This window comes from Lynx rufus, unplaced genomic scaffold (assembly GCF_022079265.1).
Source record: "Lynx rufus isolate CCGP_SWC_20201006 ecotype Redwood Valley unplaced genomic scaffold, mLynRuf1.p SCAF_4, whole genome shotgun sequence".
Classification (NCBI taxonomy): Eukaryota; Metazoa; Chordata; class Mammalia; order Carnivora; family Felidae; genus Lynx; species Lynx rufus.
The window spans coordinates 96,462,003-96,489,621 of record NW_025814856.1 but is presented as its reverse complement, the minus strand read 5'-3'; the positions used below and the strand labels follow the sequence as shown (position 1 = coordinate 96,489,621).

General features: G+C 41.2%; 1 protein-coding gene across 1 annotated transcript; it reads left to right on the top strand.

Annotated features, from left to right (window-relative positions):
- The first annotated feature begins 477 nt into the window (after window positions 1-477).
- LOC124524543 (protein lifeguard 1-like) lies at window positions 478-27,351 on the top strand. Its single transcript, XM_047096852.1, has 9 exons — window positions 478-742; window positions 11,680-11,758; window positions 12,470-12,523; window positions 13,214-13,304; window positions 18,533-18,570; window positions 18,654-18,741; window positions 20,486-20,575; window positions 23,146-23,193; window positions 27,199-27,351. Exons 1-9 carry the CDS (start codon window positions 478-480, stop codon window positions 27,349-27,351), a joined length of 906 nt encoding a protein of 301 aa, XP_046952808.1.
- The last annotated feature ends 268 nt before the right edge of the window (window positions 27,352-27,619 follow it).

Below are 27,619 nucleotides of genomic sequence, written 5' to 3'. Positions count from 1 at the left end.
TCTACTTCCTGCATATTCCTCCAGATTTCATTGGGGGTTCTCATATCATCCATTGTTCCTGACCCTGCTTATTTTGCCTTTTATATATGTGTTTTTTAATATGAAGTTTATTGTCAAATTTTGCCTTTTATATTATTGTTTGGTTATCTTCTCTTCCAAAATATAAGCACTTTGAGGGCAGAGGTGACGAGGACAGCTGCACACTTGGCACATAAGAGGGAGATTATTAAGTCTTTGCTGAATGAATTTATAAACATTAATTTTATGATAGAATGCAAGTTATTTTACTCTATAGACCTCATCTTAAAAGTATTCATCATTCATCCAATAAATATTTGTTAAGTACTGACTTGGTAAGTACTGAGCTAAGGCAGTTAAAATTAAGAAAAAAAATTCCTTGAATGGTATGAGGATGCTAAGGTTGTAGTGGGTTCATGAGCACAAGGACTTAAATAATGATTTTCGTCCTTCAGGAAAATGGACTTGGAGGTCAGTGAACCAATAGACTTTAGTTCTGGAGATCATCAGCGTCTGGTTCGGAAAGCAGTAGATAGTAACGTCCAGACCAAGTCTAGTGCCTCCACAAGTTCACCTTCATCTGAGCCACAAAGAAATCATGGAGAACCACATGCAAAGACTGGAGAGCCCATGGATAGCTATGTGGTACAGATTTCAGAGGATACCACCCCAGAGTTCAGCAATACTTTAAGCCATCCATTCTCAGATTCATCAATCCGCAAAGGTAAGAATAAAGAAATTAACTTTTTGGAACAGAAAAGCAAGTGTTCTCTTAAAATGTTTCCAGAGTGGACTGTTAGAAGACTTAACTTTGCCTTTACTGTTTCCAAGTCATACTTTACCATGAAGCATGATGTAGGGCCATGATGTAGATGGCCCCAGAGTGGTCCAAGGCATTCAGAAGTTCATCACAAACATATGGGGAATAACTTGTGGTTCCCTTAGGATATATGAATTACTCATTGATTGTGGAATGTTGTTACCTACATACAACGTGATGCCATGATCCTGTCTTAAGTTTTAAAGCATACTAATTCAGTGCCCTAGACATTAATTTTGTATAGGAAGTATATTCAGCTGTGAGCAACAGGAACCTAAAACACTATGGCTTAAATAAATATTTCTTTTATCTTTCATGAAATGGGAAATTTGAAGGTAGGCAGTTCAAGGCAAATGCTGCAGGTCCCCAATGATCATTTTGTCACACTTAGACCTTCTTAGGGCCTAGACAACTTAAAAGTCGACTGTGAACTTTGAATCCCATTGCCGACTCCCTGTGGCCCTCACCCCCCATCTTGTGGCTGGAAAGATGCCTTTTGGAGCTCTGGCCTTCCAGATAGGGAAAGGCAAGGGCAAAGAAAGGCCATGGCTGGTCTGCTGCCTTGACAACCGCAAGAGGTGCCATTCATGGGTCTCAGATGTCCTGAGAGTCAGCCAAATCTGACCTCTATTGAGAGGCTTTCCCAGAAACCACACCCACGAATTTCCAATCTCCTGTCATTGACCGTACCAGGATCATGTGGCCACCTCCACGTGTAGGTCTTCAGTTGGGCCCATTGCCATCTTTAACAAGATTTGGGGTGGATAGTGATGGAGCCAGGGAGAATGGATGTCACTAAGCAACTAGTCACCTCTGCCACGGGTACCAATCTTTCATCACCAGGTGTTGTGCAAGAGGAATATTTTTGCATTTGGTCCTTACAACAACCCTGTGAATGAAGTCATTGTAGTGTTATTTAACAGATGAGGGAATCAGGTTTAAGGGGTTATATTGAAAACATGTAAAGCCTCCTCACCACTGTTAGAGTTAATCATTTGCCTCTCCTGGAGGGCAGAGGCTGGGGCCTTTCCCACTTAAAAAAAAAATTATATGGTATATTGACAGCACTATGGAAACAAAGGAAAAATATAGCAGGGTAATGGATTAAAAGTTATGGTAGGGGTGCCTGGGAGGCTCGGTAGTTTGAGCGTCCGATTTTGGTTCAGGCCATTATCTCATGGTTCGTGGGTCAAGCCCCACTTAGGGCTCTGTGCTGACAGCTCAGAGTCTGAAGCCTGCTTCAGATTCTGTGTCTCACTCTCTGTCTGCCCCTTCCCTGCTCATGCTCTGTGTCTCTCACTCTCAAAAATAAATAAACATTAAAAAAAAAGTTATGGGGCTGGGGGGCTATAATTTTTTAAAGCAGCTTTATACACTTTATCATAAATTCACTCCTTTTAAGTGTACAATTCAATGATTTTTAGCATATTACAGTTGTGCAACCACAAAAAGAAACCCATATCCATTAGCAGTCAGTCACCCCTCATCCCATCCTCCCCCTGGCCTCTGACAAACCACTAACATACTTTCTGTCTCTATGAATTTTTTTATTCTGGATATTTCATATAAATGGGATCCTACAGTATGTGATCTTCTGTGATTGCCTTGTGCTTAGCATAATGTGTTCAGGGTTCACCCATGTTGTAGTACATGTCAGTACTTCCTTCTCTATGATCATATAGTAGTCTATGGCTTGGATAGAACACATTGTGGTTATTTTGTAGCAGGATTCTCACACAGTCCTGACCCTGAGGCTTTTCTTTCTAGGAAGCAACTTTATTCCTGCCAGCACCACTCAGTTGTGTTCTAACCCGAAGAAATGAGCCCTGAACGCCACGTGGAGTAGTTTTTTTCTATGTATTTTTTACTTCTTTGTCTCCCATATATGGTAAAACACAAACATGCGTCTGATTAAGTGGTCTCATGTTACAAGGTCCTGAGGGATGTTGTCAGGTAAGCGAAGAGCAAGGTTGCCTTGAGGTTTTTATTTTTTTCTTTCCTTAGGTAGGGGACCCTACCACATTCCCCCCTTTGATGCTCCGACCCCTCTATTTAGGGTCAAAGAGCATCATCTTGGTTTAGAGGTTTATATAGGCTGTCCTTCCACATATCGAGTATATAGTCCACCTGGGGCCCGGCATTTGATAGCTGCGTTGATGTCCCAGGCCTCTCAGAGATGAGAGAAGTTAGACAAGGAGTGGGGATCTGGCTCAAGGTGATCTGGGTCCCCCACCATTGGGTTTTTCAGGCAGTTGAGTTAGAAAATGTTTGGCCTAGGCATGTTAAGTTTTTAACAGAGATGACGATGAGCTTTTTTCACACTAAGCAAGACAGTTTTTTTTCAATAATTGACCTTTTGAGAAGCCAAACCCTGATAGTAGGACTGGGGTATTTTGTTTTACTATAAGTTTGTGGGGATCTAACTTTTTTAGTCTTTTATGGCCTTTGTTTCGCCATGTTGGTATCAAGGAAGTATCCTATCCACAAAAGGAAGGTGAGTGTTAACAGAAACACATTTATCACATTTATCACATTACTTATCACGTTTTTAGCTGGCCAGAGCGGCCTCAGCCCATCCTATAGCAAAGAGTAGAGCAAGAATCATAATAATAGTGAGAAGCAAGGTGTGACAGTGCATCACAGTAAGGAAACATATAGAAAATAAGGACAGTCTTTTGTTTCACTGGACTGTTGATTCCTCAGGCTTTTGCCCTGGGTAGATTAGTCAGCTTCTGGAGTGACTAAAGCGGGGCTGCAGTCTCCTGGAGCCTCTGGAGTTGCAGACCGCTTCTTCCATATGGTGAGCTTGCACAGCACTGATAGATCAGGAATGCACTCCCAGTTTTGAGATTCCAGCTTCACGCTGCTGTAGTGAATCCAGGGACCCACTTCAGCGATCTGTACTGCAGTAGGGGTGAACAAAATGACAGTGAATGTGCCCCTCCAGAGGGGTTGGACATTTCATTCCTTTATCCATGTTGCATCTCCTGGTTAAAAGGGGTGAGTGTCTGTGGTCAGATTCACATGTAATCGCTCCCTGACCCAGTGGTCTAAGGTGGTTAAGGTAAAGCCAAGGGCCCACATCTGTTGTCTTAGGGTTAGATTGTCTGTCTCATTTAGATCCCCCTGCCTTATGCCCTTGATAATGGGGGGAGGGCACCTATAAAGGATTTTATAAAGGGAGAACCCCATCTGCTTCTTTAGCCTCCCACTGCAGCCGCAGTCTGCCTCCCTGGATGGCCCTTTTTTTTCCCTCCCTAATGTAACCCTTTCCCTATTTATTTCTCCCCTCGAATAGGGCCTGTAACTGCTGTTAGGGAACAGGGGTGATAACTGTTCTGGCTTCTTCAAGCTGGTAAGGGATGGTGTAGGGGTATAGCAGTTAGAGTCTACCCATGGGTCAGTCAAGTGGCCCACAGTATGGTTTTACAGGAAGGCTGGCAGGCATGCGGTGGCATAAACATTAGCAGACACCAAGAGAAAAACACAAAGTAAAGATTATACTGACCAATAAGATGGCATCTTAATGTCTACAGTTTCCAAATCTGTCAAATAATCTAGGAGAGACCCTGACTTTGTAAACAATATATGTCAGGGAATCTCTCATAACCCAAGTGATGGAGAAGCAAGAGCAGTAAGTAATCAATGGTGGCTCTATTTCCAAGACTTTGGCCCTAACTGAATTAAAAAAAATTTTTTTTTAAGCGTCTAATGCTTGTAAGGTGTTACTTAGAGTTTTGCTGAGTATACGCAGTTTGTTTTATTTTGAGTTGTGAAACTTTTTCAAGAGCCAGGAGTTCTACTAGAGAAAGAGTCAAGGTAGCCATTTACCATTATTAATTTGTAAATTTTCAGTTGAGCCAAACCTGGGTATTATTTTATAAAGCAGAATTTTTATTACTTTTTGTCCCTTTTCTATCTTGTAGGGGAAAGCCTTTACCCAACTAGTGAAAGTATTAACCCCCACAAACAGATACTGGAATTTTTTTTTTTTTTTTTTTTTTACTTTGGCATCTGAGTGAGACCTTATTGTTAGTCTTTCCTGGATAGTCTCCAGTTCCTTGATTGTCTGGGAGAGCAAGTTTGTGGTTGAAAGGATTGTGTTTAAGACATACTTTACAGCCTGAAACTACTTGCAGAATTCTCCTTGACAAGTTTTTTCGAGTAAACATCCTTTGGGCCATTTGATAAGTTTTGTCCCTCCCTAAATGAAAGGCCTGGTGCTGTATTTTAATAATCTTTTGCTCTGTGAGCATGGTAACAGTAATTGCCCTGCTCTGTTTGTAACCATTCCAAGGACTGGAGACAGTGTCTAGAAGTCAGACCCCAGTTTATTTGGGGGGGGGGGGTGCAGAGAGTAGGTGGGATTGAGTCTCCTTTAATAATTCATATAGGAGCAAACTATTTTCCTGAATCCTGTTATCTATAGCCTACAATATCCAGTAATTTTCAAAAGCTCACATAATTGTTTATCTGTTTGTAGTTAGTAGCACCCTAGTCTCTAATTTACTTATAATGTCCCTTTCTAGCTATGGAGTAAGGCTCTCTGGCATTATGAGAAAAGAATGAGAAGAAATTAGATTTCCCCATCTACATCCCAGGGGCTGAGAGAAAAATTTAGTTAGAAGTTTTCCAGAGGTCACGTTTGGGTAGTTGGCCTGGAGTGGAAAGGAGGACGGAAAAGGTAGCTCTGGTGTTAAGAAGGAAATCAACCAGTTTTTCCTTCTATATTTAGAGTTACCCAAGGCTCTGGGTTTCTGATAGACAGTTGGTTTAGGGGAGCCTATGTGAAGAGCCCCAGGCCCTGGTTAGTCCCTTCCAGGGACATTGGTTATCTGAGCCCTCACAGATAGAGGTCCCCGAGGACATTCAGATCTCCAGTGATTGTTTCTATACAAGGGGCATGGATTATGGGGTTTTCATTTTGGTTGTCCCTTCTGAGGATGTTCTCATTTTAATGCTCTGAACGGCCATATAAATGGCATTTGGTGCCAGGACCACAGGAAGTCTGGTCTGACATAGTACATAAGGCCACAACTAAGGCCTCAGACTTTTTTTTTTTTTTCCGGCCTCCTTTTCTGTTTTGTTTGTAATATACCCAATTGGCAGCTCATAAGAGCTCCTCCAAGGATCCCTTCAAGGCCAACAGCCAATTTTTGCATTTTCTCTGAATATCTAGGGCTCATTGACAAATTTGTCCTTTAAAATCATCTCAGCCTTAGGGGTGTCAGGGGAGATAGCCATATATTTGATGAGAGCCTCCCTCAACCTCTCCAGGAAGGCCATTGGGCTCCCATTTTGTGTTTGTAAAATAGTGGCTAATTTAGCATAATTTAAAAGCTAGATTTCCTTAAAATTTTTTTTCTCAAAACATCTATCTTATTAAGAGTCTGATTTAACAAAAGCATTGTATCTTTCCAGGTCAACTCAAAAAAATATGTAATATTCTGGAAAGGCTTTATATGCTTATCTGATCAGAAAATTTACCTAGATCGGGGCGCCTGGGTGGCACAGTCGGTTAAGCATCCGACTTCAGCCAGGTCACGATCTCGCGGTCCGTGAGTTCGAGCCCCGCGTCAGGTTCTGGGCTGATGGCTCAGAGCCTGGAGCCTGCTTCCGATTCTGTGTCTCCCTCTCTCTCTGCCCCTCCCCCGTTCATGCTCTGTCTCTCTCTGTCCCAAAAATAAATAAACGTTGAAAAAAAAATTAAAAAAAAAAAAAAGAAAATTTACCTAGATCTCCTATTATCTGTCTTAAACCTTGTAATGTAAAAGTTTTTTCTTCTGGCATTCTAGCTTCCTGTAAGGGAAACATGCCTGTTACATTACAGGGAGGGCCTGGATAAGGTGGCTAGCAGGGAGCAGAATTGTATTTTTTTTTTGATAGATAGATAGATAGATAGATAGATAGATAGATAGATAGATAAAGGACCTGAAGAGGAGGAGGTTGAGGTGGAAGACTTCCCTTCCTCCTTCTCTAGGTCTGTTTTGGGTACAGGTAAGGGGCCCTTAATTGTTTCCCCTCCTGATTGCTGGACTTTAGAAAGGGTTGTCATTAAATTAGGATCCACATATATATATATATATATATATATATATATATATATATATATATATATATATATAATGTGTGTGCTTATATATGCTTTTATATATATGCTTATATATATACATACATACGATTTTTTTCTTAAGGCCCAAAAACAATGAACATAAGGGAATTCTCCCCATTTCCCTTCACATTTGTAAAACATGTCCAATTGTAGGGTTGTATTGTCGTTGATATTTTCCTCTGGTGTCCAGGTTCCCTTTTCCAATTTGTATTGGGGCCAAGCCTTGGTGCAAAAGAAAATGAATCATAATGCATTCCAAAGGAGTAATGGCCTTGGTTGGGGAATTACCCATCTGTAGGAAAAAGGAAGAAAGTTGTCCCTTATTTCAAGTCTCCCTGGCCTCTTGTTTTGGCTGGCTATGCGACTGGCAGCCAAAAGCCCTGTCAGGCTTGTGAGGTGCTGGGAGTAGTCATTCTTACCTGGGCTTGACCTTACCTCTGAGAGCTGGCCTGGTCTTTCCAGTTTGTTTTGTTTTGTCTTGTCTTTTTGTTTGTTTGTTTGTTTTTACCCCTCTGTTTCCCACCTGTAGGACCTTGGGAGTATGGACTGTGACTAAGCAAGACTTTCCTGGTTGCCATAGGATGTACTAACAGTAACTTATATATTGATCATTGGCCATTGAGGAAAGGGGTTAAAGAGCCAAAGTCAAGGTCTATTCCCCTGCCTTTTTCAACAACGCCCACATAAATATGTTTCAGTCATGTGGAAATCCATTTTTGGCATACAATGGGCTACGTTTAGTAAAATGGCTCTCATGTATCTTAGTAAAATCCCTTTGTATATTATCTATTCCTCATATGGCAGAGGCATCCATTCCTCTGTAAATAGGAACAACACAAATATGAAGGATTTGGAGGACTGCACTAAGGGTATTGTCATCATTTTCCCAGCCTTTGGATCAAAGGAGGAAGAATTTTAATCTCAACCCTGTGTACTTTTAAAATCCATTTATTTTAACCTTAGTCCACCCTGACCACACATAAAATTTCTTTTTAAATATTTTCCTTCACGAACATTCTACAATTTTTCCTTGCATTTAGATTTTGTCCCAAGCCATTTCTCTCCAAATAACCAGTCTCATTTAGGACAAAATTACTTTCTTTTACCTTCAACAAAAATATATTTCCATTTCTTATATCTTTCTTTCATATCTACTACTTTCTACATAGAGAGTTGCTTTTCTTATTTTTATCAGTTTTAACTACATGTAGCAGAATTTTAACTCTTAGAAACCTTAGTCTTCAGTGAAAACTAAGTAGTAACCAATTGTGAACTCTATGTTACATCAGAATTTTTTTAAATGGCAAACTTAGGAATCCATTAAGCACAAAGCATGTTTTTCAACAGTTCCAAATATCCTTTGTTTGTTTCTGCAACAAGTCAGAAGCACAAACCTACATCTAGTAATTAGTGGTTTAACCTCTTATCTCATTAGATATCGAATGAATTCAATCTCAATTTAGCATGCATGCAAGCAAAACTTTAACATTTTAGGTTACCAAAGACTTTAAAAGCTATCTTAACAATTACCCATGAAAACTTAAGAGACCAACAAAATTAACTGTCACTTTAAGTCATCCTTTTGTTAACAAATTGGAACAGAGATAACATGAGCTTATTTGACCCTCAGCAAATCAAGGTAGAATAAAAGTTTTTTTTAATGTTGATAAACATCTATCTCAAACCAACAAACTTAAATTAGCTTAAACACTGAATACGTTTTACTTGAGTCCATGTAAAACAATTTGTTCCCCTTGGTTAATTTTTACCTGCAACGTTGGTGGGGAAATCTGACATCGGTGGTCTTTGTTCCTGGACATCTAGGGTGGGAGGAGGAGCTGATGGTGCCTGAGGCATTGAGGAGCCAGTTGTGCCAGCCGCCCCCCAGGTGGTGCAGAAACAGGAGTGGGGAAGGGAAGACAGAAGAGACAGGTGCCAGCGGAAGGCAGAGAAGAGAATTCCCAGTTTTAAATCTTGGCAGCTCAGAGGAGCAGACTCCAGGTTTCTTTTGTTTTGTTTGCCACCAGTGGAATGAGACAGTCCATGTGAGTCCTGAGAAGACAGGGAATTTCCCTGAAACAAAAGGAGTTTTGGCAGCTGCTTGGGAATATTCCCTCAAGTCCCCGTTCTGAGGTAAAATAACCAGAGACAGTTGGCTCAAATTATAGTCGTTGACCAAGGAAATAAAGGAGACACAAGTCCCCATACACAGTCACACGGCGACTCCAACATGCTGCCCAGCACCAACACCTTAGTGTTGCAGCTTCGTTCCTCGTCCCTTGTGGAACTACTAGTGCACCTCTGGGAGGTGATCAGGCTCCCCTTTTGCCTCTTACGGGCAGGTCTGCCAAAACGAACCTGGGTTCTTAGAAGGCTGATGGGCATCCCCGAGCCGGTTCCTGGGCCTCTTGGGTTCCATGACATACAGGGGTTGTTGTCCCGGTGTGCCAGGAGGGCTGGTCTCCTGTGGATCAAGCGGCCTGCTGGCACCAGGTGAGGCTGCCTCTCCCGGCACCCCGAGGTTTGCAGCCCCGGTGGCAAAGGAGGTGGAAATGCACTGTCTGAATCCCGGACGAGCCCCCCAGTAATGTAGCAGGATTCTCGCACAGAGAGTCGTAACACCGAGGCTTTTCTTTCCAGGAAGCAACTTTATTCCTGCTGGCACCGCTCAGTTGGGTTCGTACCCAAAGAACTGAGCCCCGAACGCCACGTGGTGTAGTTTTCTATGTATTTTTTTTACTTCGTCTCCCATATATGGTAACACACAAACATGTAGTCTGATTATGTGGTCTCATGTTACAAGGTCCTAAGGGATGTTGTCACCTATGCATATAGTCAGGTTGCCTTGAGGCTTTTTTTTTTCTTTCCTTAGGGAGGGGACCCTACCACAATTTATCCTGCAGTTGATAGACATTTGGGTTGTTTCTACTTTTTGGTTATTATGAATAATGCTGTGGTCAGTATTCATATTTGAGTTTTTGTGTAGAGATACATCTTCATTTCTCTTGGGTAGATACCTAGGACTTGCTAAGCTATGTGGTAACTCTGTTTAACATTAAGAGGAACTGCCAAACTTTTCCAAAGTGACTGCATCATTTACATTCCAACCAGCAGTGTATAAGGGTTCCTATTTCTCCCAAGTCCTTGTCAACACTTCTTATTATCTTTTTTTAAAAAAAAAAAATTATTTTGAGAGAGAGAGAGAAATCACCAATGGGGGAGGGGCAAAGAGAGAGAGAATCCCAAGCAGGCTTCGTGCTGACAATGCAGAGCCCAACATGAGACTCGAACTCACAGACCGGACTGTGAGATCATGACCTGAGCCGAAATCAAGAGTTGGACACTCAACCAACTGAGCCACCCAGGCACCCCTCCATCCGTTTTAAACTAATAATTAGTTTTTGTGTATGTATGACCTAAGGGAGGATCCAATTCACCCTTTTGTATGTATTCTCCCCCTCTCTTTGCCCCTCCCTCCCTTCCCCCCCCCCGTCAAAAATAAAATAAACATTAAAAAAAGCATTCCCTCCCAGTCCCATCCCCACCCAGACATAGTAGAGGTGAAATAAATGTTGATTACATGAAGGTTTTAATGTAGGCAGCCCAAAATCGGGCACATACATTCTGGTATTTTTATTAACATAGCTCAGTCCCATTTCTTTGTTGTCACCCTTCCTGTGCATAGAAACCACACAGCAAAACGGCACAGTTGACAGTCCTTTAAGTCATCTTTAAGCAGCACTCTCTGTTTTTTTTTCTCCTTTTAAAATTGAGAGAAAGCTACAAAACAGTTCATTGTCATCCCCAGCACCATATTCAGAGCACTCCAGAAAAGCCTGTGCAGTAGGAAGTTAGCAAAAGGAGATGCCGACATGTTCTGTATTGTGCTTGGGAGTGCGGCTGGGAACCCCTTGGTCTTGTAATTCCTTGTTTTACCTGATGTCTGCTCGAGTAGAAGGGAAGGGAGTTGCTGAAGGCAGGAAGGCTGGCAAGAAAAGTGGTGGGAAATCTGCAAACTTCAGGGCGAGCCCAAGGCCATCTCCAAGGGCTAACCACCCTCGCTACCCGCAGCTTTGAGGCCTCTCAGTGCTCCATTCTGCATGCATGCGGGAGCTGGATCCCTAGTAATGGCCTGCAATATTCAGAGACTTTCAGGTCACTTGTGGTCCTAAGGAGGACAGGGTGTGAATCATAAGGAATTAAGTTCCTGGGTTTGTCTTTTAGGTTTTTGGGACTTCTGTGGATAAATCCTCAGATGGCCAATAAAACACCTCTAACCATCCAAATGGAATATTTCCCACAAGTTCTGTAGAGCTGTATTTTTGTGGTTATTCCATTTGCTGACTCTAAACTACTACTCCTTTTCCCATCCTCAAAAAAAAAAAAAAAATCAGAGGAAATATTCTTTTGTTAAGTATCAAAAATAGGTAATTACATTTCTATTAAAAATTTTTTTAATGTTTATTTTTGAGAGAGAGAGAGTGTGTGTGTGTGAGAGTGAGAGAGAGAGAGAAGGGGAAGGGCAGAGAGAGAGGGAGACACAGAATCTGAAGCAGTCTCCAGGCTCTGAGCTGTCACAGAGCCTGATTCAAGACTCGAACTCACAAACCGTGAGATCATGACCTGAACCGAAGTGGCCGCTTAACCGACTGAGCCACGCAGACGCCCCTATATTTCTTTTTTTACTTTTGAACATTGTATCATAAACATAATGTTTCTGTCTCTTCAGCTTTCATTATAAAAGTGTTCCTGATCCTGTCGGCTCAGTTGGTGGTCACTGGGGCGATTATCAGCGTGTTTATTTTCTGGTAAGTCTTTGTTACTGATGTAAATGAAATATTAAGTTGTTCACATTAATTCTTATCGAATCAACTCAATTTTGTTCATTAAAAATTATCTATTTTTTCTTAATCATTCATAGGCTATAATATCTCTATAGCTTTGTTGTTTCTGAGGCAACTCTCAGACCAAGGTGTTGGTAGATTTCCACAGTTTTACTTCAACTTCCTAGGCCAAGATCTTTTTGTCTTAGTCTTTTTGGGGCGCTATTTCATTTTCTATTTTCCCTGGCTATTTCCACAGATGAAAGTGGATAAAGGAAAAAAGGTGAGATTATGGAGGCCTTGGAGACTTGGAATGTTGAAATTATTTCAGGGACTATGACCCATCACTGCTTAAACCTATCCTGTGAAAATCTCTATTTACAAAACAAATATATGAGAAATTGATTTTCTTTACTTTGTACACTTAGCAGTATTTTTTAAAAATAAAAATGTCACCAGGACATTTGCATTCATACAAATTTAACTTACAACTTATTATGACTATCTTTTTATAAATATATTTTAAGAAGCAAGATATGGTTATACGTTTCACCATTTAACTCCTCATTTATCATTGCCAATGATTAAGGGTTTACCCCTTTCCCATGAGATTGTTTTACTTCTACTGAAATATTATATTAGTTAGAAAAATAAACAATTTATCATTTAAAACTATATTAATTATTTTTTAACCAGGAAGGGTTTAAAAGCTTGGGTGCTCATGAATGCCTGGTTCACCTATGCAATCTTGTAAGTATTCTTGGATTTAATAAAGTGTGTTTTTTTTCTATTAGCTATTGACTGAGGTTCTTTATTAAAAATTAGGTGAAGGTATAACATTCTTGAAATGATAAAATCATAGAGATGGAAAACAAGCAACTTAGTGGTTCTAAGGAGCTAGGGTGTGTGTGTGTGTGTGTGTGTGTGTGTGTGTGTGTGTGTGTGTGTGTTGTGTACCATAAAGAGATGGCATGAAGGAGATCTTTGTTGAGGTTTTAATGATGGGATAGTTTCAAATCTTGATTGTGGTGCTGGTTACACATGTCTACTCATAGATTTGTGTCCAAGTTCTATGACATAGCATTATATATACCTTGTACCAATGTCAAATCACTGGCTTTGGTATTATACTATATTTATGTAAGATGTAACCTTTGAGGGAAACTGAGTAAAGGATGCATGGGACCTCTGTCTCTTGGCAACTTTTTGTGAATCTATAATTATTTCAAAATAAAATTTTTTTAAATTCTATGGATGAAAATAAGAAAAGTTAGTTTTAAAAGCTAAAAAAAAAAGAAGTAAAGGTAATAATCTGCATGCAGTTTTGTTTATAATAGTGATTATCAGATAATAATGTATATTTCTGTCTCTATTCATCTGCCTGTATCATTTGATAAAATCACTGGAAACAAATAACACATGGCTTTCAATTACCCTCAGGCCAGCATTTTTTGGTGTACTTATTGTATTTGCTTGTTGTGGGAATCTCCAGCGTCAGGTGCCTGTGAATTACATTCTCCTGGGAGTATTTGTAAGTAAACTTTGTTAGCATGTGTTGTTAGCTCACCTGTGAAATATATTTTTGACACATTACTATTTCTGCCTCTATCGTGGAAAATCTTCTTGTGGAATAATAGAGATAGAAATTATTTGTGAGATGTCCTCTGGGCTCAATCCTGGCTGTAACAAAGTCATAAACTTGTTTATGAGATCGTATCCATGCCCTTTTACTAAAGCTAGAGAATCTGGGGACACTGAGCAAGTCCTTATTGCCAGCCACCTTGCCTCTGGGAGGCCACGTGGGGAACATGCTCAGAATCCAGGCTCCATTTCAGGAACAGTTAACTTGACTGTTAATGGCCCTCTGCTGGGCACAACAAACACATTCTGTTATGGAGAGTGGATTCCACATTTAGTTCACAAACTCATGTGTTTGAAGTATACTTTATTTTTGTAAGAGTTCTCTTATTTCTATTTCAAGTCTCGGTGCAGAAACCCAGGTCAGCACAGGTTCCCTTAGTTCCCCACCTTGCACCTCTGGCTTTTCCAGAAATTTGGGGGTGAGGCTGGGGCTTCTGGTCCTGGGCTCTCCTCATTTCAGCACGGTCTGGTTCCTGTTTCACCAGCGCCTCCTGTGGGGCTTCCACTCACAAGGTCTCACCACATAGGTCCTTTCTTTGTGGATCAGTGCTGCTCTCTGGGTCACAGAAAATGTGTGGCTCCTTTTCCTGTAGCCAGTTCCTTTCTGTGCTGCCCACAAGGATTCCAGGAACTCAGCACCCTTCCATTGTGAAGATTTATGTACCAATTGATTTATTCCTCATCTGGTTCCATATGAGTTTTGAGGCAGCTTATAAAAACACCCACAATATAAGAGGATAAGATAAACTGGTAGGGAAATCTGATGAAAGGAAAAATAAGGGTAGGAAAATAAAGTCAGTGGTTAGTGTACAAAATGCATATGCTCCCCGAATAGCCAAAGCAATCTTGAGAAAGAAGAACAAAACTGGAGGTATCACCATTCCAGATTTCAAGATAATTCTAGATTTCAAGGTATGCTACAAAGCTATAGGAATCAAAACAGTATGATAGTGGCTCAAAACAAACACATAGATCAATGGAATAGAATAAATAAACCCACAATTATATGGTCAATTAATCTATAAAGGAGACGAGAATATACAATGGAGAAAAGACAGTCTCTTCAACAAATGATGTTGGGAAAACTGGACAGCCATATGGAAGAAAGAATGACACTGGACTGCTTTCTTATACCATAAACAAAAATGAAATAAAAATGGATTAAATACCTAAGTGTAAGACCTGAAACTATAAAACTCTTAAAAGAAAACATAGGCAGTAAACTCTTGTAACATTGGCCTTAGCAATATTTTTTTGGATCAGTCTCCTCAGGCAAGGGAAACAAACAAACAAAAAAATTGGGACTACATCAGATTAAAAACTCTTGCACAGTGAAGGAAACCATCGTCAACAAAACAAAGAGGCAACCTACTGAATGGGAGAAGATATTTGCAAATGATTTATCTTAGAAGAAGCTAATATAGATCTGTATCTTATCTATATAGCTATATAGATAGATACTCATACAAATGAAATCTAAAAAAATCTACCAAAAAATCATACCAAAAAAATCTAATTAAAAATGCACAGAGAATCTGAATAGACATTTTTCCAGAGAAGACATATGGATGGCCAACAGATGAATAGATGCTTAACGTGACTAGTTACGGAAATGCATTGAGATGTCACTTCACACGAGCCAGAATGGCTAGTATCAAAAAGACAAGAAATAAGTGGTGGCAAAAACGGAGCCCTCTTGGCCTGTTGATGGGAATATAAATTGTGGAAAACAGTATGGAGTTTCTCCAAAAATTTAAAATTAGAAATACCATATGATCCACTAATTCCACTTCTGGGTATCTTCCCAAAGAATGAAAACACTAATTGAAAAAGATATATGTACCCTATGTTTATTGCAGCATTATTTACAATAGCCAAGATAGGGGGGCCCCTGGTTGGCTCAGTCGGTTGAATGTGTCTAACTCTTGATTTCGGCTCAGGTCATGAGCCCAGGGTCGTGGGATCAAGCGCCCCATTGGGCTCCGCGCTGAGTATGGAGTCTGCTTAAGATCCTCTCTGTCTCCCTCTGCCCCTCTTCCCACCTCAAGTGCAATCTCTCACTCTCTCTCTAAAATAAGAACAACAAAACAATAGCCAAGATATGGAAGCAACCTAAGTGCTCACTGATAGATGAGTGGATAAAGAAGATGAGGACATATGTGCAATGGAATGTTATTCAGCCATAGAAAGAATTAAATCTTGCCATCTGTGATAACATGGATGGACCTTGAGGGTAAGTGCAAAGTGAAATAAGTTAGAGAAAGACGAATATCATACGATTTCACTTATATGTGGAACCCAAAACAAAACACAACAAAACAAATGAATAAGCAAACAAAACAGAACCAGATTCATAAATACAGAGAAAAAGCTGGTGGTTGTGAGTGGGAATGGGGAGGATAGGCAAAATAGGTGAAGGATTTTAAAAGTTACAAACTTCCAGTTATAAATGAATGAGAGGGATGGAAAGTTCCAGGGGAATATAGTCAATAATATTGTATGATGGCAGTTGATACTGTATTTATTGTGGTAAGCATTTTGCAACATATATAATTGTCAAATCACTGTGCTATATACCTGAAACTAACACAGTATTGTATGCCAACTGTACTTCAATGAAAAAATTTTAAAATGCATAATCCTGTGCACTTGAGTGTGATGAGCCTAGATCTGGGCCTGTGCCTTCGGGTGGTCAAAGAGAGTAAGGACACATGAACAGTGGTGACATTCTCAGCATGCAGATAGCTCAGTGTCTAGTGTGATTTATATGCTGGGAAGCACATCTTCCTCTGGAGACTAGCTCTCTGATGCCCACATCTGGGCATCTGGGCATTCCTTGGCTGCCAGTGCATTGAAAGGCCTTTCTTACCTGGCGTGGATACCTTGCTCATCACTCGGGGGAGCAGATGGGGTTTCCTAGTTCCTGGACAGACTACACTCAGGAAGAAGTGCAGGTTAAAAGCCAGGCATAGAAAGCTAACTATACTAGAGCCTAGTCCTAGAGCAGAGGTGATAGGATGGGGAGAGGAGGTACTTTTCTAAAAATACTTGAATTTTTTATTTAAAAATTTTCCATGTTTTTAATGCTTATCACAAGAAGAGATCAAAGCTCTCATCTCTGAGGTTTTGTTGTTTATCCCGACACAGGGAACAGCTTAAGAGAAGAAATATACAGGGGCAAAGAATTAGATGCATTTTGTAGACTTTATGTTTTGGCTAAGTATTAGGAAATATATGGAGAAACCATTTCAGAAAAGGAGTTGAGGGGAAAACACACATACCGAAGACAGCTTTTGTCCCATAGAATTTTGAGCCTGTGTTCTGCGCCCTTGAAGCCATCAGGCAGGTTTGACTTCTAAGGCCTCTTGTTCTCCTCTTTGGAAAACTGAAGGGTGGTTTCCAGCTTTAAATCATTCTCTCTCCCTCTCCTTCTGAGCCCTATCTTCCTCCCACTATCCTCTCCCCCCCCCCACACACTTATGTGCTGCTAAAGATGGAAAAATATGAAGCATTTGAGCAAGTAGAAGAAGAAAATCTTAAGAGGAAGTTTGGAAGCAAGCACATTATTAAAATATCATGTGGGGGCACCTGGGTGGCTCAGTCAGTTGGGCATCGGACTCTGGATTTCATTTCAGGTCATGATCTCACAGTTTGTGGGTTTGAGTCCTGTATCGGGTTCTGAGCTGACAGCACGGAACCTGCTTGGGATTTTCTCTCTCCCTCTTTCTCTGTTCCTCCCTCACTTTCTCTCTCTCTCTCAAATAAACAAACTTAAAAACAAAACAAAACAAAACATGTGTAGGGGCACCTAGGGGGTGGCTCAGTCAGATAAGCTTCCAAATTTGGCTCAGGTCATGATCTCATGATCCATGAGTTCAGGCCCCATGTCAGGCTCGTACTTACAGTTCAGTCTCTGTCTCTCTCTCCCCCTCCCCCCAGAGAGTCACACTCTGTCTCTCTATCGAACATAAATAAACATTAAATTAAAAAAACAATCATGTATACATGGAACAGATACACTGTTTTTAACCTGTGGTGGAAATAAGGACAGCTTTGGTAGATTTAACAAAGAAGAGAATCAGGCACCTACTCACCGAGTCTGGGAAACGCAAAGATGCAATCCAGGACTCTCAGGATTCCAGTTCTTCTCGTCTCTTATCCTATATGATGTTGGCCAGCTGGAGAAGTTCAAAGCCACTCTAGCAGTCCTTGCACCATGGTTAAAATGTGTCTTCATTTGTACTCCTGGAGACCAGAGCATTCTTTCCTGGCTCTTGCCATGGACCAGAGGGTTAGCCGAGTTTCTGGATTTGCCTCTGGTGGAGCTCCCTACCAGCTGGAGAATGTCCTCAGGCCCTTCAGCCACTGTTAACTGTTGCCTCACCCCACCTGCCCACTGTCCTGGAGCCTGACCACGAACCCAGCTACAACCTCGTTGCCTTTTTTTCGTCTCTGGCTTGACCACCTGCTGGCTCTCAGCACCTGCCCCTCTCCCACATGGCCCCAGCAGACCATGGAGACCCTCTGGCCTGATGCAACCTCAGTGCAGCCCTCTTCCCAGCCCTGGATGGGCACCTACAGGTGCAGCCCCACCCTCCGTAGAGATCTGTCCTGGAGCCCCATCCTCAGTCCTGAAAAGGTCTCAATCCTCCTCCCTCATCTGAGGTTTGAAGTTTTCAACTCTCACCCAAGCCCTGTAGGAAAGGTCAGCACTTGAACTGTTGGTGAAGCATTAGTAGAAACAGAATGTCCTGCTTTGATAAATTGTTAAGATGTGTCTGTGTGGGTGGGCCCATCTGATCTGGTCTTACAGATAAACCTTTTATTATGGTTTCCATATTCCTAACACATATTTAATGCAATCAATATGCTGAAAGTTACTCCTGCATTCTAAGGAATTTTTACTAATAGAAGAATCTTGTCAGGCTCGGGGGAATGTTAGGTAAATGTTTAGTTCTACTATTTTTGTCCCATAATTAACCTTCCCGTAGCTCTGGGCACCGGGGTTGTGCATATTCCCACTCGCTCCCTAGACCCCGCCAACACACACACTCTTTAAATCATCTCTGGATTCTGGGCCTATGGGACCAGGGTTCTGATTGTGAATTTTGTCTTTAGACAGTTCTTCAAGGTCTGCTGCTGGGAGCCGTTTCAGTGTAAGTCTTTGATACATATTTCCTTTCTCGCGTGTGCTTTTCTTTGTATGTATGTGAACAATAATCACAGTCTCTGGTTTTAGTTTCTGTAATGCAGAGGAAGTGCTGTGGGCAACAGCAGCGACTGCTCTGGTGACGTTATCGCTCACTTTATTTGCTCTTCAAACAAAAGTATGTATCACCGAAAAAGATTTCTGTCACAAGGGAGTGTGTAGATGTGTTCCTTTGGCCCTTCCTGACCCATTCTTATCTCTCCTCCTTCCTGCTCACTGCTGTCCTGTGGGCCTCACCTCCGTAGCTTCTTTGCCTTCTGGTTTCTGACTTTCCTAGTAACCACGTTAAAAAAAAAAAAAAAAAAAAAAAAAGAAAGCAAAAAGAAATAGGTGAATTTAATTTTAATCATATATTTTATTTAACCCAATGTATGCAAGGTATTAACATTTCAGTAAACAATATAACGCAAATATTGAGACATTTTACATTCTTTTTTGAGCTAAAATTCAAATTCAGTGTGTATTTTATTATACTTACAGCATACTTTACTTCAGACTAGCCACACTTTGAATGCTTACCTAGCCACAAGTATGGAATGCATAGCTCTAGACAAGTATTTAAAAACAATTTTTGGGGGGCACCTGGGTGGCTCAGTCAGTTGAGCGTCCGACTTCGGCTCAGGTCATGATCTCACGGTCTGTGAGTTCAAGCCCCGCATCGGGCTCTGTGCTGACAGCTCGGAGCCTGGAGCCTGCTTCGGATTCTGTGTCTCCCTCTCTCTCTGGCCCTCCCTCGTTCATTCTCTGTCTCACTCTGTCTCAAAAATAAACAAACATTAAAAAAAATTTTTTTTAAACAATTTTTTGTAAAATGTTTATTTCTGAGAGAGAGAAAGCAGGGGAGTGGCAAAGTAAGAGGAAGACACAGAATCTGAAGCAGGCTCCAGGCTCCAAGCTGTCAGCACAGAGCCCAATGCAGGGCTCGAACCCACAAACTGTGAGATCATGACCTGAGCCGAAGTCAGATGCTTAACTGACTGAACCACCCAGGCGCCCCTCTAGACATACATGTTTTAAACAGCCATCAGAATCCTCTGGAGGGTTTGTTAAAACAGATTCTGGACACCCTGGAGTTGCTACTTCAGAAAGTCTGGGACACAGCCCAATAATTTGCATTTCCCAGATAGTGCTGGTTTGAGAACCACATGTGGAAACCTAGTGCTTCTAATTATTCTCTTGGTGTGCAAGAAGTAAGGAGTGAGGGGGGACATACAGGAGTTAGGAAAAAGCTCTTACAAGAAAGTATCATGGATTCAAGGGTCTTCTTTTGCTGTATAATATCATTCTGTTCAGGTCAGAAGATGAATATTCCCCTTTGTTTAAAAAAATTCCTCAGCTTCCCCAGGCTGTTTTCATCCCTGATTTATGAAGGCAAAACCAAAAAGCATATTAATAAATTTCAAAATTACAAAAGAATCAGCAATAATTTCTGAAAGCTTAGTGTATATATTTTTATTAAAATATATGCATACCAACATGGAAAGGCGCCCAGTTCATTGCTGTATTTTATGCACATGCTTTCAGAAATATGACCATACTGTACGTACAAATGTACATTCTATTCCTATAAATACAAAAATAGAATAGTATAATGAGCCCTCATGTATCCACGGCTCTTGTTATTTCATCCATACTCCTACCTTCTTCTCCCTCATGAAGCAAATTCCAGTCAACACCACACTTTTTAATGTAGTGTTTTTCAGTGATAGGGGCAAATGGATGTCTATGGTTCTCAGAATTGTCCAGGGTAGATTATTAGCAAATGGGCCAATTTCTATCTATGGGGCATAAGGTGCATCTCTAAACCTCCTGAAATTCCTTCCAGATGATAAGTGAGCTGTTTTTGTGTTATATTTCCTCAGTGGGATTTCACCATGCTAAATGGGATGCTGTTCGTTTTTCTCTTCGTACTGTTCATCTATGGAATGTTCTTCCTCTTCATACGCTCATATGTAAGTGGGATCTTGTTTGGGAACCTCAGAGAATTGTTAGAGGGCAAAGTGCTGGTTGTGTTGGCCTAGATCTTCTGTGAAGCAGACCCTCGGTTGGGTGAACTGGATGAGGACTTGAACGGGAGAAGTGTCTGTGAGAGAAAAGGGGCTGGGGAGCCTCTGAGGGCTGGAAGATGTGCCCCACCACAGTAGCACATCTGACACCAGGTGAAGGGGAGGGAAAGTGGGCAGTGGGAACATTCTAGACATGAAGTCGAGGAAGGTTCAGCAAGGCTGTAGGGGGAGTGAGGGGGGTGTTCCTTGAGCTAAAGTTGACTGTAGTCCTGTGTCTCCCAGGAAGTACTCTGCTGCTCCCCAGTGACTGACAAGTGATAGGCGTGGCCCAGAAAATCACTGCAGTGGGCTGCACAGCACAGCGGCCGGGCACCTCCCAGTAGCTGGAGGTCTGTGAGGCCTGTCCTTGCGGCCGCCCAGCGTGGTGTGGTTGGGGTCCTGTTGGAAGTGTGGGGCATGAAAATGGAGCTACTTCTCTAGACTATAGCTGTCTTTCCGTAAGAGGGTCTTGGGGTGAACCTACCCACAGGGCTGGTCAGACTTCTCCTATACCTGGGTGCTGCTTGTTTGAAGTAATGAAAGTGGAGTGATGGGCTTTTCAGACTTTCCCGATGGCAGCGTAGAGTAATTCCAGCTTGCTTGCTTGCTTTCCTTTCTTCCTTTCTTCCTTATATATATTCACTGACTTCTTACCAGATATCAGATATAAGCCTGTGGTTTTCTCGTAGGCATTACATTTAATTCTCATGACCTTTATGAAAAGTACATGTGTCATCTATTGTTTAGCTAAAAACACATGCTCAGAGAAATTAAATAATTCACCCAGGTCTACACAAGGAGTAAGTGGTAGGGGTGGGATGAAAGCCAGATCTGTGGGACGCCAGTGCCATGCTCTTCCCAGCGCACAGTCTGTGGATGGAGGCTAGAGGGGGTGTGGGCCCGGCTTGTCATTGGCTCCTGTGGGGAGACCCTATGGGCAGCCAGCTCCACTGAGGATTGACCTAGAGCCTGTGACCTTTTGACTAAAGCCCTAAGGCCAACTTGGCCCAACTGCTGAATCCAAGAGTTTCTTTGGCAACAAGTAGACTTGTTAAGTGATCTTCAGACATATAACTAAGAGTTAAGCCTGAATTGGTTTAGCTTTATGAATGACTATGTAGACTTATAGTTAGGGAGATTTTGTTTTATTTTATTTTTATTTATTTTTGTAGTATCTATATTTTAGAGGTAAACTCGAAGATATAACAAAGATGTGCCTTAAAAGGCTACACAGCTCTCCATTTATTATTATGGCTGGTAGCCATAATAATACAAATTGGTAGGAATAATATTGGTAGGAATAATACAAATATTTATTAGGTTGGTTCCATAGGTCTTTACAATACCATTTAGGTGCAGTTAAGAAACAGTGTTTCCTACTAGATAGATGAACCTTTGTTCCCCCTGTAAACTTCCTTTCACAAATATTTACAATATTTAATCTTACACACATGTTTAAATGGAAGGGAAGACTTTTGACAGAGCCTTGTTGTAAGTATACAGGCTTGTTTGACTTTGGCAATTTTGAATTCTTCAGACTCCAGTAATCAGGTATTTTCTTACTATTAGCTCATTCCGGAAATACTGTCCCTCCCACACTATGTCACTGACTCCTGGTTTATGTCATCGGCCAAGGATCTTCCCTGGTTAGCAGAATGCTCCATTTGTCTAGGATGAGCTTTCTTGTCCTGAAGAGTGAATGACATTATTTTTCTCAGATGTTATATACCACTTCTTATCCTCTCCCTCTATAGAGCCAACCCCTTTGGCATTCACATCAGTCCCATATTCTGATCAGGGCTGTTTTGGTTGCAAGGAACAGACACTACCCAGACTAACTCGAGGCAAAGACCCAGGGAAGCTCATGGAACTCCTAGGTGGGAAGAAGCGGCAGGATTCACAGAAATGGAAATCCCACATTCCTCTCTTGGGTTGAGTTGATCAGCCTTCTCTGTATAGTAATAGCCCCAACAGTAGCTGATGATGCAACAGCCTCTGGGAATTGATTTCTGACTGGCCTGGTGCATCTGTTTGATCTTACTTTCTGGTCAGTCAAGAGAGTCACTGCTGTTGGAGCAGACATCTTCCACCTCCTGTCAGTTAGCCCTAGCTAGGGTATATGAGGGTCACGATTTTCGCAGAGCCACCCATTCCAAGAGTGAGTATAGGGGCAGACGCCCTAGAAGGGCTATGCAATGGTGCATAAAGTGAACCATATCTAGTATGTTCTACTTGTCCTACCATGCGTGAGATGTTTAGCACTTATCTAGCAAAACTGATTCGGCAAGGGTAGTTTTCATGTGTTTGCTGAATGGAATTGAGTAGATGCTGTTGACCACTATGTTCAAAAAGATGAAATTCCCCACAGATGTGACTTTCCTTAATACTGGGTCTTTATCTGACAGCAGTAAACTAAGTGAGCCCTTTCGTTATTCCAGACCTTTTTCTTAACATACAATTGTTTCTTCTCTTTGCAGTGGTTGCACCTATTGTATGCTGGACTTGGAACTGTACTCTTCTCACTTGTGAGTCTAATTTCTCCCTCTCTTTGACAAAGAATATGGTCTGTGCATTGACAAGTGCTAGGCCCAGAGTCAACTAGAGTCAGTATTTCATTTTCCCCTCCTATGCCTCCCCCTCTTCCTTTCCCTCCTTCTCCTTCTTCTTTTTCTTTTTTTAAAAAATTTGTTAAATGTTTATTTTTGACAGAGAGAGAGAGACAGAGCATGAGTGTGGGAGGGGCAGAGAGAGGGAGACACAGAATCCAAAGCAGGCTCCAGGCTCCGGGCTCCAAGGTCTCAGCACAGAGCCTGATGCAGGGGTCAAACTCATGGACTGCAAAATCATGACCTGAGCCAGGCGCCCCTATTTTTCTTTATAAAGACAATTTTTAGAGCACTTTTAAGTTCACAGCAAAAGGGAGAGGAAGGCACAGACATTTCCCACATATCCCTTGCCCCTACACACGCATGGCCTCCCCCCCGATCAACATCACTCACTAGGGTGGTACCTTTGTTACATTGCCGAATGTATATTGATGCGTTATAATCACCTAAAGTTCACATTAGACTTTACTCTTGGTGTTGTACAGTCAGTCTATGGGTCTAGATAAATATATATTGACAGGTTCCATCATTATGATATCATACAGAGTGTTTAAAAGCCCTAAAAGCCCTTTGTCTTCCACCTTTTGATTCCTCCCCTACCTCCAACTCCTGGCAACCACCAATCTTTTTCCTGTTGCCAAATTTTACCTTTTCCAGAATGTCATATAGTTGCACACCGTATAATAGCCTTTTCAGAATGGCTTATTTCACTTAGTGATGTGCACTTAAGGTTCTTCTGGGTCTTTTCATGGCCTGATAGTTCATTTCTTTTTAGTGCTGAATAACATTCCATTGTCTAGATGTGCCACAGTTTATGTATCCATCCACCTATTGAAGGACATCTTGTTTGCTCCCAAGTTTTGGCAATTATGAATAAAGCTGCTGTAAACATCCCTGTGCAGGTTTTTCTGTGGACATAGTTTTCAACTCCAATGGGTAGATAGCAAGGAGTGTGATTACTGGATCAGATGGTTAAAAGTATGTTGTACCGTTTTGTAGTTGTACCGTTTTGCATTCCCACAAGCAGTGAATAAGAATTTGTTACTTAACATCCTCAGCAGCATTTGATGTTGTAAGTGTTCCCAAATTTGGCCATTCTAATAGTGGTATCTTATTGTTGTTTCAATTTCCGTTTCCCTTATGACATATGATGAGGAGTATCTATTAATGTGTTTATTTGCCATCCATGTATCTTCTTTGGTGAGGTATCGCTTATGTTTTTCAGCCCAGAGAACAAGTAATGATCTTTTTAAATCAGATTGTTTGCTTATTGTTGAGTTTTAAGTGTGTGTGTGTGTGTGTGTGTGTGTGTGTGTGTGTGTATTTGGGGCAACAGTCCTTTATCAGATGTTTCTTTTGCAAATATTTTCTCCCATCTATGGCTTGTTTTCTCATTCTCTTGACATTGTCTTTCACAGAGCAGAAGTTTTTAATTTTAATGAACTTCAGCTTATGCATTATTTCTTTCATGGATTATACCTTTGGGGTCATATCTAAAAAGTCACCACCATACCTTAGGTAAAAGATCCTCTGTTATCTTCTAAGAGCTTTATAGTTTTGTGTTTTACACTTAGGTCAATGATAAAACAAATTTTTGTGAAGGATGTAAGGTCTTTGTCTCAGTTTTTTGTTTTTTTTGTTTTTTGTTTTTTGTTTTTTTTGCATATGGATGCCCAGTTTTTCCAGCACCATTTGTTGAAGAGATTATCTTTGCTCCATTGTATTGCCTTTGCTCCTTTGTCAAAGATCACTTGACTATATTTACATGAATCTATTTCTGGGCTCTCTAGTCTGTTCTATTGATCTATTTGTTTCTTCTTTCATCAATACCATACTGTCTTACTCCATAGTAAGTCTTGAAGTCAGACAGAATCAGTCCTCCAATGTTGTTTTTTTCCTTTAATGTTGTGTTGGCCATTCACACCTACCCCCCACCCTCTCTCTTTTTTTTTTTAGTGTAATCATACTATATAGAAGGTTCTACCTTTGCTTTTTCACTCAAAAATAATGGTATTCACATATTAGCAGTTATGGATTGAGCTTATTCTTTTTTTTTTAAGTTTATTTTTTTTTTGAGAGAGAGAGAGAGATTGCAGGAGGGGCAGAGAGAGAGAGGGAAAGAGAGAATCCCAAGCAGGCTCCGTGCTGTCAGCACAGAGCCTGATGTGGGGCTCAAACTCACAAACCATGAGATCGTAACCTGACTAAAACCAAGAGCTGGACACTTAACTGACTGAGCCACCCAGGCACCCCAAGTTCATTCTTTCTTAAAGGCACATGGTATTCCATTTTATGCTTTTATCGTGTCACATATTTTAGGTTTTCCTTTAATTATTTTTTGGCATTTCCAAACATACCCAGAAGTACCAAGAATGGAGTAATAAACTCCACATACTATCACCGGCTTAAAAATATCCACATTTTGCTTCATCACGTTCCTTTTTATTAGAATTATGTCTTGTCTATTTTCAAATGTCAGAAAAATTTAGACCAGGAAGTTATGTATGTATAATTCAGTTTTCTTATTTCTTCTCCTAATACCGAAAGGAACTAACTTGTGCTCATTTTCCTTTACTCTTATGCTCTCAGCCTTTGCAATTGATGCCTGCTGTTATATTTCTTGTGTCCTGTTTCAGGCTTAGTTTGTTTCCATGCAAAAGTACATTGGTGTTTCTGTTCCCAGTTTGGAGGCAAAGCAAAAATTCTTGTAGCCTCAGACAGGTCTACCCAACACTAAACAGATAAAGCAAGAGGGACATTGACATTTTTTCAGCGGGGTAGGGAGGGGATGCTTAACCACCAGAGTTGTAGGGAGTGAGGCAGGGTGTTACTCCCAAATGCCCCTGGGGATTTGAATCCCAACTGGGGCTTCCCTGTGGGCTGGCTGTGTCTTGGGTTGTGTCCTGAACCCCATTCTCCCTGAGGGGGAGGGGGACAGGTGGATCCCAGCTCATCTCACTCTCACTTTCCTGTCTGCCTTCAAAAACATAATTTCACCTGGAAGGTGTACTCCTAACCACCAAGGCATGTCTGTGAAACGATTAGAAGTTATTATCCCTCTTATGAGAAGAAATAAGGTAAATTCAGGAGTTCTTGGAGGGGATGAAGAGAGAAAAGCGCTTCTCTGTAGAAGTCAGGACCTCAGGGTTATAAATGAAGTCTGGAAGCTCAGCTGCTGTGCAGCCTGCTTTTTAGGGTGACCAACTGTCCTTGGTTTGCCTGGGACCGAGGGGTTTCTAAGGAAACCTCCTCTAATGTCCTCATGCTGCCCAGGGCTGCTCACCCAGCCACAAACACAAGCGTGAGCGAGGTCTCTGGCTCTTTTCCTGCAGTTTTAGGAGCTCCTCATTCTACCTACTGCAGCTGAGCTACACTTTTTATTCGGGGGAAATATTTAACTATATACAAATCCCACCTTCCCCTCATTCTATGTTTTGGAAATACTAACATCATCATAAAGCCATTCCAATGGCAAGGTTTGAAAAATGCTATCATCCAAAGCTCCAAGAATTTCAGCATTATTGCTGCACATCAATCTAAAGGTCAGGAACCATCTTTATTTTCATTCTTGGTTCACCAAGAACATGTGGGAAAATCACAAATACAGGGCAGTTTGTAGTTTATCTCTGTGTCCAATTGTCCCACCTCATTGGCTAAAGGAACAAAGTTTTCTGGATTTGGAAAGCAAAAGAAGGCTCACAGACTTGATCCTGCTGGCCTCAGGAGGATGAAGCACTTGTAATAGAGTACAAACTCCGGGACATAGTGAATGGTTGAGGCTGTAAAAATAACCTAACTTAGCCATAAATCGACTTTATGCAGTATATTTTACTGATGCTGAAATATTTTCTCCAGGTAATTTAGGATACTTATTTGATAGAAATATACCATTTCTGTAGCTAATTCTTCCTTCTTTTCTTTAAGTACTTGGTGATGGATGTGCAGCTCATGGTGGGAGGGCGCCACCATCACTCTGACCTGCACCCCGAGGAGTATGTTTTTGCTGCCCTGAACATCTACTTGGACATAATCAACCTTTTCCTTTTTATTTTGGAACTGATTGGACTAGCACGGTAGTCATATGGCCAAACTGGTTCATGTTGAAAAAAGGGAAGGAGGGATGCTTCTGAAATGTTGCCAGGCTCAGACATGAGAAGGTTACCACTTCATAAACCTTTTGTTAACAAAAATATTTAAAGATACTTACTTTTTGTCAAATTAAATCAAGCATTCAGTAGATGGTAGCTGTAGCTGTGATATTTTTGGTTCTATTGTCACATTGCAAAACTATCTGGGGGACATTTCTAATTTTTATAAATTCAAAAGATGAGTATCAAAATTACAT

Excerpts from the sequence above, each read along its gene's own strand:
- LOC124524543 (XM_047096852.1), top strand. The coding sequence starts at position 478 with ATGGACTTGGAGGTCAGTGAACCAATAGACTTTAGTTCTGGAGATCAT. Across the intron at positions 11,759-12,469 it reads ATCAGCGTGTTTATTTTCTG|GAAGGGTTTAAAAGCTTGGG; the intron begins GTAAGTCTTTGT and ends TTTTTTAACCAG. Across the intron at positions 12,524-13,213 it reads TGGTTCACCTATGCAATCTT|GCCAGCATTTTTTGGTGTAC; the intron begins GTAAGTATTCTT and ends AATTACCCTCAG.